This window comes from Ceratina calcarata, unplaced genomic scaffold (assembly GCF_001652005.2).
Source record: "Ceratina calcarata isolate Rehan_Ccalc_2016 unplaced genomic scaffold, ASM165200v1 scaffold260.2, whole genome shotgun sequence".
Lineage (NCBI taxonomy): Eukaryota > Metazoa > Arthropoda > Insecta > Hymenoptera > Apidae > Ceratina > Ceratina calcarata.
This window is the reverse complement of record NW_017148113.1, coordinates 286,166-298,303: the sequence shown is the minus strand read 5'-3', so window position 1 is coordinate 298,303 and position 12,138 is coordinate 286,166. Positions and strand designations below refer to the sequence as shown.

General features: G+C 40.7%; 4 protein-coding genes across 6 annotated transcripts in view; 2 read left to right on the top strand and 2 right to left on the bottom strand.

Moving 5' to 3' along the window:
* The first annotated feature begins 52 nt into the window (after window positions 1-52).
* LOC108623327 (unconventional myosin-Ie-like) lies at window positions 53-4,052 on the top strand. 3 transcript variants are annotated; one of them, XM_018021755.2, is made up of 11 exons: window positions 53-1,108; window positions 1,175-1,341; window positions 1,455-1,899; window positions 1,977-2,261; window positions 2,340-2,495; window positions 2,564-2,703; window positions 2,779-2,930; window positions 3,018-3,269; window positions 3,380-3,661; window positions 3,720-3,860; window positions 3,950-4,052. In XM_018021755.2, exons 2-10 carry the CDS (start codon window positions 1,325-1,327, stop codon window positions 3,794-3,796), a joined length of 1,806 nt encoding a protein of 601 aa, XP_017877244.1. In that variant the 5' UTR covers window positions 53-1,108; window positions 1,175-1,324; the 3' UTR covers window positions 3,797-3,860; window positions 3,950-4,052. The 3 variants fall into 3 exon arrangements, with proteins under 3 accessions (XP_017877244.1, XP_017877243.1, XP_026667949.1); XM_018021754.2 differs by having other exon boundaries at window positions 54-1,108; window positions 3,377-3,661; XM_026812148.1 differs by lacking the exon at window positions 3,950-4,052 and having other exon boundaries at window positions 54-1,108; window positions 3,377-3,661; window positions 3,720-3,903.
* Window positions 4,053-4,341: 289 nt separating this feature from the next.
* Window positions 4,342-12,138, top strand: part of LOC108623328 (facilitated trehalose transporter Tret1) — a 15,501-nt gene continuing 7,704 nt past the window's right edge. The window contains exon 1 of the mRNA XM_026812169.1: window positions 4,342-4,394. The gene's annotated coding sequence lies outside the window, so the exon portion shown is untranslated. The remainder of the gene's footprint in view (window positions 4,395-12,138) is intronic.
* On the bottom strand, window positions 4,517-7,650 carry PPO (phenoloxidase subunit A3). The gene is made up of 9 exons (XM_018021753.2): window positions 7,311-7,650; window positions 7,029-7,221; window positions 6,722-6,945; window positions 6,391-6,593; window positions 5,877-6,294; window positions 5,683-5,811; window positions 5,278-5,602; window positions 4,945-5,177; window positions 4,517-4,854 (listed from the first exon to the last, which is right to left on the bottom strand). The coding sequence occupies exons 1-9, from the start codon at window positions 7,419-7,421 to the stop codon at window positions 4,609-4,611; spliced, it is 2,082 nt and encodes a 693-aa protein (XP_017877242.1). The 5' UTR covers window positions 7,422-7,650; the 3' UTR covers window positions 4,517-4,608.
* Window positions 9,166-12,138, bottom strand: part of LOC108623325 (phenoloxidase 1-like) — a 6,248-nt gene continuing 3,275 nt past the window's right edge. The window contains exons 4-12 of the mRNA XM_018021752.2: window positions 12,002-12,130; window positions 11,720-11,912; window positions 11,416-11,636; window positions 11,050-11,252; window positions 10,537-10,954; window positions 10,343-10,471; window positions 9,938-10,262; window positions 9,605-9,837; window positions 9,166-9,514 (exon numbers count right to left, since the gene is read on the bottom strand). Of these exons, the coding sequence (XP_017877241.2) occupies window positions 9,305-9,514; window positions 9,605-9,837; window positions 9,938-10,262; window positions 10,343-10,471; window positions 10,537-10,954; window positions 11,050-11,252; window positions 11,416-11,636; window positions 11,720-11,912; window positions 12,002-12,130 (2,061 nt within the window). The 3' untranslated portion in view covers window positions 9,166-9,304. The remainder of the gene's footprint in view (window positions 9,515-9,604; window positions 9,838-9,937; window positions 10,263-10,342; window positions 10,472-10,536; window positions 10,955-11,049; window positions 11,253-11,415; window positions 11,637-11,719; window positions 11,913-12,001; window positions 12,131-12,138) is intronic.

The following is a 12,138-nucleotide window of genomic DNA, read 5'->3' as shown; positions in this document are numbered from 1 at the left end:
TGTACATTTGCCCAAAACCAGTCAAAATTACTTCCTTGGGCAATTTATTGTTAATTATGGAAGGGCGAAGGTTAATTCGAGATTTTGAGGACGCGTTTTCTAATATGCAACGACACAACGTTTTACGATGGAACAAGACAGTTATTTGATTACTTACATTCTTGCACGGGGCGATTAAAATTAGAAGATGTTATCGGTCTTAAAACGGGGAGAGACTAACGGTTCCCGCGTTATCCATGGAAATCTCTCTTCAGAGAAATATACGTACGTATGCATGTAAGTACAGTTGCAGTGTAACGCGACGGAACGGTTTTATTTTCGACGCGATGTCGCAGGAAATCCTGCTATTCAAACCTGAGAAAATGGGCTGAAGCTTTCTTTAGGGATTCCGCTCGCACGTCTACGCGCCTACAATGCCAGTCAGGAATGAATGGCACGAGGTTCAAATACATCTCTCGATTAAAAATACTACGCAAAATGAACTCGTTACATCGAGTGCATTTGTAAAATAAAATATGCAGACATGTTGTTGCATATTAGAATTCGTAATGGATTTGTAAAATCAAATCAAAGTCAGTTCTGTAAAAGTGTATCGAGGATTTAGTTAGGAAAAGGGACCGTGCCAGTTTCCTGACTGGCTTTCGGTCGCAAGTGGACCGTGCGAAGAAAATCCTGTGAAGGATTCGCGACGCGAACGAAATTGTTCTTTTGTCATCGAATCGAGATTCGGAGCGGAACCACTTTACCAATTCAAACACTGCGGTTACGGATTCAGTTTACGTTTCATCGTTAAGGAGTGATAGCGAGGTTTATTAAATGGAAAACAGTATTACGTAAATGAAGACGATTAATTTGATCCAAAGAAGATTAGGTTGATAAATAATATAAATAACGAATGATCACGTAAATCGCTGAGGGATTTAATTATGCGTTGCAGGAAGAATACGTAGCGGAAAGTATCGCGTGGACGCCCATAGAGTACTTCAATAATGCGATTGTCGTTGAGTTACTGGAGGGTAAACGTCCACCGGGACTATTCTTGATCCTAGACGACGTTTGCGCGACTCTTCACGGCGGTAGCACGGGAGCCGACGCAGATTTGCAAAAGGTATATTCAGATACACTTGAAAATATTTATGTTCGTCGATACACGTATTTATAATTTTAATCGTAGAAACTCGCGGTCGTGGCTGATAAGCACGAACATTTCCAAAGTACAAAAGAAGGATTTGTTATTTATCACTACGCTGGTGTGGTCTCTTACTCGGTCGATGGATTTTGCGATAAGAACCGCGACGTACTCTTCCCTGATCTAGTTGAGCTGATGCAAACGAGCACCAAGTATGTTATCTTTATTGAGAAATTGTTAGAATCGAGCAAACAGATTCGAAATTCGCATTTATAACGTTCGAAGAAACTTGAAGCTGACTGCCCCGTGAAACGTTAAATTGCAGTTGTTTGGTTCAGAAACTGTACTCCTCCGAAGGATTACAGGCGAGCAAGACGAAAACTCTGAGATCTAGGCCCACTACCGCTGGTAACAAGATCAGGAATCAGGCTAGCCGGCTGGTGAGCCAACTGATGAAATGCACGCCGCATTATATCAGATGCATCAAGCCGAACGAGACTAAAAAGCCTCGTGACTGGGACTCTGCCAGAGTGAAACATCAGGTGGAATATTTAGGTTTGAAGGAGAACATCAAAGTGCGCAGAGCCGGTTTCGCGTACAGGAGACCGTTCAACAAATTCATACAGAGATACGAGATTCTTATTAACAAGAATCAAAGAAATGACATCGATGAGAAACGAGTGATCCAACAGACACTAAGCAGTCTTCAAATCGATCAATCGCAGTACCAATTGGGGAAGACGAAATTGTTTATAAAAGCTCCGGAAACTGTAAGCGCTCTCATCTTAAACATTTTTCAATCGTATAATTATTAAAGAAGACTAAAGTGTAATGCGTTTGCTATTAGCTCTTCATGTTGGAGGAAGCGAGAGACCGGAAGTACAATATGTACGCGAGAGTGATCCAAAAGGCGTTTAAAAAGTATTTCGCACGGAGGAGACAGGAACAGGAGAAACAACAGGCGGCCGATTTACTGTTCGGTCACAAGGAACGTAGACGCGCTAGTTTCAATAGAAACTTCATGGGCGATTACATCGGATTAGAGGGGAAACGGCAAATGTTGAATCTGATCGGTAGAAAGGAGAAGGTTTTCTTCGCTGAAACCGTAAAGAAGTATGACAGGAGGTTCAAGGTATAATTGTATTCGTGTTATAATTGTATTGAATGATTTTATGCAATGCTGGATGCATAATGAATGATCGGATTGCAGGTGAGTAGAAGGGATCTCATCTTGACTAGCAAATATTTATACCTAATCGGTCGAGAGCAAGTTAAAAAAGGTCCTGAGAAGGGCAAAAAGGTCGAGATTATAAAACGGAAGCTGTCGTTCAACCAAATTAGTAACATATCGTTAAGTACGCTTCAAGTAAGCAAACTCATTTCTTGTTATTACAATTGTTTAACACTTGAGTTATTAATTGCATCGTTTACTAGGACGACTTTGTCGTTATCCATGCCAAAGATGACTATGGCAGTCTGTTAGAATTAACATTCAAAACCGAATTTTTAATTGCGCTAAGTAAAAGATACGTCGAGGAGACCGGGCACGTCCTGAATATTAAATTCGGCAACCAGTAAGGCTTCCCTATTGATTAATAAATATTTAATCCCCAGTGATTTACGTGCTTGACAAATGAATTCCTTCGCAGTTTAGAGTTCAAGATCAAGAAGGAAGGGTGGGGAAGCGGAGGTACGAGACACGTACAGTTTACGCAAATTGATTACGGTGATAAAGAGATACTGAAATCAAGCGGGAAGATCCTGAACGTTTGCATCGGGCCGGGATTACCATCTACCACCAGTAAGTTATCAATTTTCGAATGATTTAATAAAATGGGGCATAAGTTAGCAGTCGATGTTTGAACACTTCGATTTACTCATATTTTAGAGCTAAACGTTAACAGAACATCGGCGGGTCACCGATACGGCAAGGTGAATGCTAGTCATTCGTTTCGACAAACGAACCCTCGCTCTCAGTTCGAAGTTACTGAGAAACCGAAATTATCAGTAGCAGATTCCTCGAATAGGGCGGTACGTCTATCCAATCAGAAAAAGCAAGTGATGCAGGAGCCGAAGAAGTTAGAAAATAATAACATGCCTCTAATGGGCATGTTCACTAATCCAACAGCTCGACCTAGAGGTAAATCATGCTTGTAATAAAAATCGACAAAAGGCGAAACAGTGACGAGGCATGCTTGCAAAATTATAAATAAGAGGAAACGTTGTAAAATTCTAATTATGGTTTAGCAGGTATGTTAAGGTTCCCACCACCTCCCTCGGAACCTCCGCCACCGTGCACACCGGTTCCTTTGGGATTTAGGATGCCAGCCATTGATAATAACGGCAATAAAAGCACGCAGAACGACGCGAAGACTAAACCCGTGCGTCCCGCGCCTCGGGCTCCTGTGAATATTAGACAGAAACCAGCACTGCCAAGTTTGCCGAAAGCTAAATCGTTGTACGACTACAGTCCCCAAGACGTCGACGAGCTGCAGCTCAAGGAGGGTGACATCATTGAAATACTTAAAGAAGGTGAGTATAATCAATCAAATGTTATATTTTCTACAAATCAATATGAATTTTGTTTTAGACAAAGATGGCTGGTGGCACGGTAGATTGAACGGGAGGACAGGTCTCTTTCCGTCGAATTATATTGTTAAAATATAAAGCCTCACGTACAGACTTCGCAATGCTGTTAGCTGTGCACAGTGCTGTTACTATACAATTCAAGGTATTATTTAATTGATCGAAATAAATTAATTATTTTGAATAAATGAAATGTTCCCAAAAAAAACTTTATCCTCCCTTTGTTCCTTTAAGAATTTATCATTTTGCAAGACACTCGTGCATCCCGAATATCCTTCCTCCAACTTCGAAATGCAGAGTGCGCGTACAGTTCTCCTCTCCGTTTCACACTACCCAGGTGAGCACTTATTTTTACAAGCCTTTATAAAATCTTTACATCTATGAACACTTCCTATGTTCTGAATGTTAAAATAAATAAGGATAAGAATTAGCTAGCAAAATTTCGGGATTTGAAATCTTTTGCAGTAATAATAGTGTCCGTATTTGACAACGCGTTTGAGAATTCAACAGTATGATTAAGTGCTCGGGCGGTGCACTTATTATTGTCATGTTAAATTTCAATTTTCAATCTGATCGAAGTGTATTTGTGTAATTATAGTGTCACATGTTTATTATAACACAGCATCCCAAGGATATTCTACAAATTCCAGCGAAGATTTGAGACTGACGTCAGCGAAATGTAAGTTGAAAGTGTAAAATTCATTTTTTAAATTGATATCTAAGGTTCATTTCATATAAGAATCATCACTCTTATCACGGAAGACATTAGGATAGAATAATCAGTTTACACTTTGTCTTTGCTCGTTGCTGTTTTATTTATTCAATTAAAGAGATAAAAGCGAAACGTTGTTACATCATCATAAAACCGTGTGTAGATATCGTAGTCGTTATCGTTACATGAAAGTAAGCGTGTTCCCCGTGCTTCCGGATCTGGACCTGGGCACGATCGTATCCGAGAATCGAACCGTGACCTCGCCCACTGCCATGTTGCCCGTAAGAAACTGTGCTAAAGTTTCGACACCCGCGCGCGGTTGACGATCGAACGGATAGCCCATGGGACGTGCGTCAGGATATTTTCTGTCTCTCAGTCCACAGAAACTTATCGCGTCCTTGCAGCCGGTCGGTTCGTCTTGTTCGACCTGTTAAAGATGACAAAATCAATGAACTAATACATGTTCGTCCAGAATCGATCAGGCTGAAAATCTCGCGATGAGAAATGATAAACTCACTGCGTCGCCGGTATAATCAGAAATCATGACGAACAGTTCCATGCGGAAGCCCTCCTTGTTTCCTTTCGGTACGAGCATATGCTGTGGCCATCCGCAGCCGCAGAAATCGAACGACACGAGAGAGTCACCGCTTATAGGCCTGTTTTCGTCTAAATTACGGAAGGTCCTCTCGAAAGGAATCGTCACCGACGATTGCGTCGATCTCCGCTCGATTTTATTCTCACCCGGCCGAACTGTGGCGATGAGGAATACAATTTTTACGTTTCAATCGAGAAGTTAAAAAGTCGAAGAAATTTCGATTAAAAAATTGTAACAGTAAAATTAGGGACTTACGCGTGACAGGGAATTTGTCCATTTCAATCATTAAATTCTTCTGTTGTCTGTACGTAAACGGTAAACCGCGTTCGTCTTCCTTAGGACCGATAAAGATGCGAACAGTGCCTCTGCGCGATTGATTGTTACGATTATTGACGACGATCGTGTACAGGAAATCGGCGTGATTCAGATGAGTGAATCGAGCGAGGACCGCACCGCGTGGCGTGAAATCAAGCCCACGCGACAGGTCCACGTCGCTCTTCGTCCAGAACGTGTTTAAGACGTTACGTTGATTATTAGTAGTCAATTTGATATCAGATATCTCGACACCAGGGAAATCCAACTATAAATAAGAATAGAAAAACACACTTCTTTAGTACAAAACAAATTTGTATTAGAATCGTTATTGTTTGACCGTCGTACTTGTTCTACAGTGTACTGCGGCAATGTGTTCTTATGCTCCTGGAATATGTCGTCGACGAAAGCGTGCCATCTGTAAAATATAGGATCCCTCATTGCAGTCGCATTATCTCCCATCACTCCGAACGACTCCTGCGATATAATAAATGCATTCATTGATGAGGATTAAATATTGCTTTATTGTTAATATAAATTACCAAGTAACGGTGATCCGGATCATGCACGTATGAGATAGCCACGTGACCAAAGTTATGCAAATCGCCGTAGACGTTCTGGTTAGGAGACAGAATACTAGATTCCAAGATATTTCCCAAAACATTTATTCCATCTTTCTCTGTTAATGGGATCCTCTCGCCTCTGGTGTTGATCACCGAGCCAGTGTGGATCGCCTCGTAGATCCTGTCCCGCCAACGTTCTAAATCCTGAATGTCAAAGTCCAATTCGTCCACTTGTCGGTTGACGTCCCCCAGTACAGCGCCGGTGGGTCTGGCCGGCCACGTTCTGCTCGCGACCAGAGAGTCTAGTTTCGGGAAATAAGCTTCCGGAATCGGTTCGCGCCAGTTGATGAACCGCTTCACGCGCCCTAATCGGTTACACAGACGCTCGCAGTTGTATCTGTGAATCAGTGTATTCGATTAATCGTAACAATTGAATTGCAGATTTTTATAGAAAGACGAATCAAGAGATAAAAACGGGGTCGAATCGGCTCACCTAGCCATGACCTGTTGATGCATGTAGTAAAACAGCTCTCCTCTACGGTCTTTGTTCACAATTGAAACGTCGCCCTCGAACGGGTATACCAAATGCCAGTGCCAGTGATGGAGATTAATACCGACGTCCTCTCGCCAGTAGGCAACGCGATGCTCCTCGTCGAGGTCCGTCGCGGTATAATCCTTTGGTATTTCAATCGGTATCTAATTGCAATTGAAAAATTTCATTACAATTTATCGTATTTCTCAAAGAAATTTAAATTGGGTCAACTACAAAATATGTATTTCATTTTTTAAATGGATATATAATGATTTTGCATAATTTTGCGTACCCTGGAGCCTTCGGGCACGATGTTGGCCTCCTCCCTGGCTCTGGAGAAAATCCCTCTATCCAGATACTTATCCGGAAACACCTCAGTTAACGGTGGTATCGGTAAATCTTTCGTGTCCGGTCGATGAAGGATTGCCACTGACAGGGCGTATATAAACAAATTCGGGTTCACTCGGTCACGGCAGTAAACCGCGACGGACAGAAAATCCTCGTAGGTTCGCATGCCTGGAACACGAAAAGAAACAATAAGTGCAATGCGAATAATTGTAATTAATCGTTGAAAGAATATAGCATTCGTTATATCGTACCCATGAAAATATCGATGAGCCGGGCAGCTATTTTTCGGTGTTGAGGAATGAAAAGCGAGAATGGTTGACGCCGATCCAGTTGCATAGGAATGGTCAGATCCGGAAGCGTAATTTGCTTCACCTGTAGCTTCGAATCCGTACTGTCGTCAAAGCGACTGAACACTTGAGGGCCCAGTGATTGATATTTCTCCGGCTAATAATTATCATAAATTTGTAAATATGTAAAGGTTTAATTTTAAAGTAATTTGCCATAAGTGTATAAAAATGATCGTATGCACTCACCAAGTAGTCAGCTGGGATATCAAAGGCGACTTTCTTCTCACCCTTGGGCACGTAGACCGGTTCAGCCGGCCGATCGAACAAGTACAAAATTCCTGATTTGTCTGTCGTCATTTTAATTGTTTTATAATTTATAAAACAGGATTTTAATGATCCTTTTATATAAAAAGTAACAGATTTGACTAAACAGAGATATAAAATTAATTCTGTCGATTAAAAGTCGGTGTTAAAAGTAAAGAACGATGTGAATGATTTGAAAATAACTTTTCGTACAATTACTAATCGAAGAGGCAAAAAGACGTTTAAGCTGGAACAACTAAAGTCGGTTTGTGAGGATCCTAGCTGGTCTTCGGCTTTATATGAAGAACCAGATGGGATGTGACGGTGTCTTTCGAAACCGCGAAAATGAGGATTATCAAAAATCAAGAACGATAGTGTCACTCGTGACCACATATGAGGGTTTACTCTTCCTGTTTTTCAGGGAAATAGTTTGTGGCTTCCCGAGATAATCAGCCGTAAATAACGTTCTTTTTAGAAAAGAAAATTGAATATCTAGTACGACGATGATTAAATAAGTTTTGTACAGTTTTATCCAATATTGGAAATCAGAAAACGATCTTGATATCTTTGTATGTAAATGAAACGTATTCTGTGATCTGCAAAATAGCGTAGGTGAATTGAATAACGAGATTGACGAGCTCTAGCGCTGAAATATTATTTCACTTAACATTCGTGGCAACAATTGCATAAATTAATTCGCGTTCAGAATACTAGTGGATGAAATTGAATCGCGTAGAATAGGATCTCGTCACGGTTGATTTCTAACATGATTAGACGGCACGAGCTACGAGAATTCATAGCAAGGGGCGATACAGATAAATCATGTATTTTTATTTATAAATGAAGCGCGTCTCTTTATTTGAAAATCATTTCTATTACATTTACTTTTATTTAAAGGATATTTGGTATAGGTTCTCAAATAGTGAATATTTGACACCGCGATTAATATACAGTGGATTTTATGCATTTATAAGAAAACGCTTGAAGGATATTTGATATAAATTTTCAAGCCTTTATTAAACTTTTACATCGATGAACACTTCGTGCATTCTGAATGTTAAGATAAATAGGGATAAGAATTAGCTAGCAAAATAGAAAGATCCTATGAAATTTTCCTGTAGGACCAACAGTGTAGGAGTATTGAAGAAAAACGAATTTTTTGTCAAAAGTTCACCATTTCGATGGTGAGACGGTCGGATTTCGTCAATGCCAATAAAATGCCAATTAACTGCATTTAACATCTTAAATACTAGAGTTAGAAGAAAAATGCATAGAACCTTTCTTGTCAGTGCCTACAACTTTTGTATAAAAAGCTTTTCGCCATGGTCAATAAATAATTGGATATTTCCTTCTATACGTTTTAACACGTAGCTATTTATTATTAGCATTGTTCTTACGACGTCTGATTTCTTTTTAATTATAGGAAATGCGTTTTTCTAAAGTACATAAACTTTTGAGATTGATTGTATAGCCAATACATCCTTAAGTGCTAGGGCGGTGCACTCGTTATTCTCATGTTAAATTTCAGTTCCCAATGTGATCGAAGTGTATTTTTGTAATAATAGTGTCACATGTTTATTATAACACAGCAAGTGAATATCCCGAGGATATTCTACAAATTCCTTGTTGAAATCTGTTTTCTTTCTTACTCGTGGATTATCCCCTTTAATATCGATAAATCATAGAAGAGGAGTCGTAATGTAAAATTAATTTTTTAGATGGATACTCAAGTTCCATTTCATATAAGAATTGTCACTCTTATCACAGGACACATTAGGATAGAATAATCAGGTTACACTTTGTCTTTGCTCGTTGCTGTTTTATTTATTCAACTAAAGAGATAAAAGCGAAACGTTGTTACATCATCATAAAACCGTGTGTAGATATCGTAGTCGTTATCGTTTCATAAAAGCAATCCTGTTCCACTTGCTTCCGGGTCAGGACGAGGGTACGATCGTGTCCGAGAATCGAACCGTGACCTCGCCCACTTTCATGTTCCCCGTAAGGAATTGTGCTAAAGTTTTGACACCATCGCGTGGTTGACGGTCGAACGGGTAGCCCATGGAACGTGCGTCAGGATATTTCCTGTCCCTCAGTCCACAGAAACTTACCCCGGTCCTGCAGCTGGTCGATTCGTCTTGTTCGACCTATTAAAGATGACAAAATCAATGAACTAATACATGTTCGTCCAGAATCGATCAGGCTGAAAATCTCGCGATGAGAAATGATAAACTCACTGCGTCGTCGGTATAATCAGAAATCATGACGAACAGTTGCATGCGGAAGCCCTCCTTCTTTCCTTTGGGTACGAGCATATGCTGTGGCCATCCGCAGCTGCAGAAATCGGACGAAACGGAAGAGTCACCATTTATAGGCCTCTTATCGTCTAAATCGGGGAAGGTGTTCTTGAAAGGAATCGTCACCGACGACTCCGTCGACTTTCGCTCGATTTTATTCTCGCCCGGTTGAACTGTGGCGATAAGGAATACAATTTTTACGTTTCAATCGAGAAGTTAAAAAGTCGAAGAAATTTCGATTAAAAAATTGTAACAGTAAAATTAGGGACTTACGCGTGACAGCGAATTTGTCCATTTCAATCATTAAATTTTTCTGTTGGCTGTACGTAAACGGCATACCGCGTTCGTCTTCTTTAGGACCGATAAAGATGCGAACGGTACCTTTGCGTGGTTCATTGTTACGATTATTGACGACGATCGTGTATAGGAATTCGGTGTGATTTAGATGGGTGAATCGAACGCGGATCGGACCGTGTGCCTTAAAATCAACGCCGTACGACAAGTCCATCTCGCTCTCCGTCCAGAACGTGTTTAAAACGTTAGGTTGATCGTTAGTAGTCAATTTAATATCAGCTATCTCCACGCCAAGGAAATCCAACTATAAACAAGAATAGAGAGACAAACTTCTTTACTACAAAACAAATTTGTATTAGAATCGTTATTGTTTGACCATCGTACTTGTTCTACGGTGTACTTCGGCAATGTATCCTTATGCTCTTGGAATACGTCGTCGATGAAAGCGTGCCATCTGTAAAATATAGGATCCCTCATTGCAGTCGCATTATCTCCCATCACTCCGAACGACTCCTGCGATATAATAAATGCATTCATTGATGAGGATTAAATATTGCTTTATTCTAAATATAAATTACCAAGTGACGGTGATCCGGATCGTGCACGGTTGAGAGAGCCATGTGACCAAAATTATGCAAATCGCCGTAGATGTTCCGATTAGGAGACAGCATACTAGATTCCAAGATATTTCCCAAAACATCTATTCCATCTTTCTCTGTTAATGGTATCCTCTCGCCTTTGGTGTTGATCACCGAGCCCGTGTGGATAGCCTCGTAGATCCTGTCCCGCCACCGTTCTAAATCCTGTATGTCAAAGTTCGCTTCGTCCACTTGTCGGTTGACGTCCCTCAGTACAGCGCCGGTGGGTCTGGCCGGCCACGTTCTGCTCGCGACCAGAGAGTCTAGTTTCGGGAAGTAAGCTTCCGGAATCGGTTCGCGCCAGTTGATGAACCGCTTCACGCGCCCTAATCGGTTACACAGACGCTCGCAATTGTATCTGTGAACCAGTGGATTCGATTAATCGTTGTAACAATTGATCTGCAAATTTTTAAAAACGAATCAAGAGATAAAAAAGGGGTCGAATCGGCTCACCTAGCCATCATCTGTTGATGCATGTAGTAAAACAGTTCTCCTCTTCGGTCTTTGTTCACAATAGTAATATTACTGTCATGCGGATAAACCAAATGCCAGTGCCAGTGGTGAAGATTGATACCGATGTCCTCTCGCCAGTAGGCAACGCGATGCTCCACTTCGACATCGGTCGCGGTATCGTACTTTGATATATCAATCGTTTCCTAATTGCAATTAAAAAATTTCATTACGATTTATTAGATATTTCTCAAATTAGTATCTTAATTAATTTTGATAGTAATCTTAATTCTTTAGTCCGGGTCAATTACAAAAGATGTATTTCATTTTTTAAATGGACATATAATAATTTTGCATAATTTTGGGTACCCTCAAGTTAACGGGTATGCTGGCCTCCTCCCTGGCTCTGGAGAAAACCCCTCTAGCCAGATACTTGTCCGGAAACACCAAACTTAACGGTGGTATCGGTAAATCTTTCGTGTCCGGTCGATGAAGCATTGCCACTGACAGGGCGTATATAAACAAATTCGGGTTCACTCGGTCACGGCAGTAAACCGCGACGGACAGTAAATCCTCGTAGGTTTTCATGCCTGGAACGCGAAAAGAAATAATAAGTGCAATGCGAACAACTGCAATTAATCGTTGAAAGAATATAGCATTCGTTATATCGTACCCATGAAAATGTCGATGAGCCGGGCAGCTATCTTTCGGTGTCGAGGGATGAAAAGCGAGAATGGTTGACGCCGATCCAGTTGCATAGGGATCCTCAGATCCGGAAGCGTGATTTGCTTGATCTTTATCTTCGAAACCGTACTGTCGTGAAAGTGACTGAACAATTCACTGTGCCGTAATCGATGTTTCTCCGGCTAACAATTATCATCAATTTGTAAATATATAAAGGATTAATTTTAAAATAATTTGCCATAAGTGTATAAAAATGATCGTATGTACTCACCAAGTAGTGAGATGGAATATCAAAGACCACTTTCTTGTCACCCTTGGGCACGTAGACCGGTTCAGTTGGCCGAACGAACAAATACAAAATTCCTGATCTGTCTGTCGTCATTTTAATTGTTTTATGATTTATAAAAC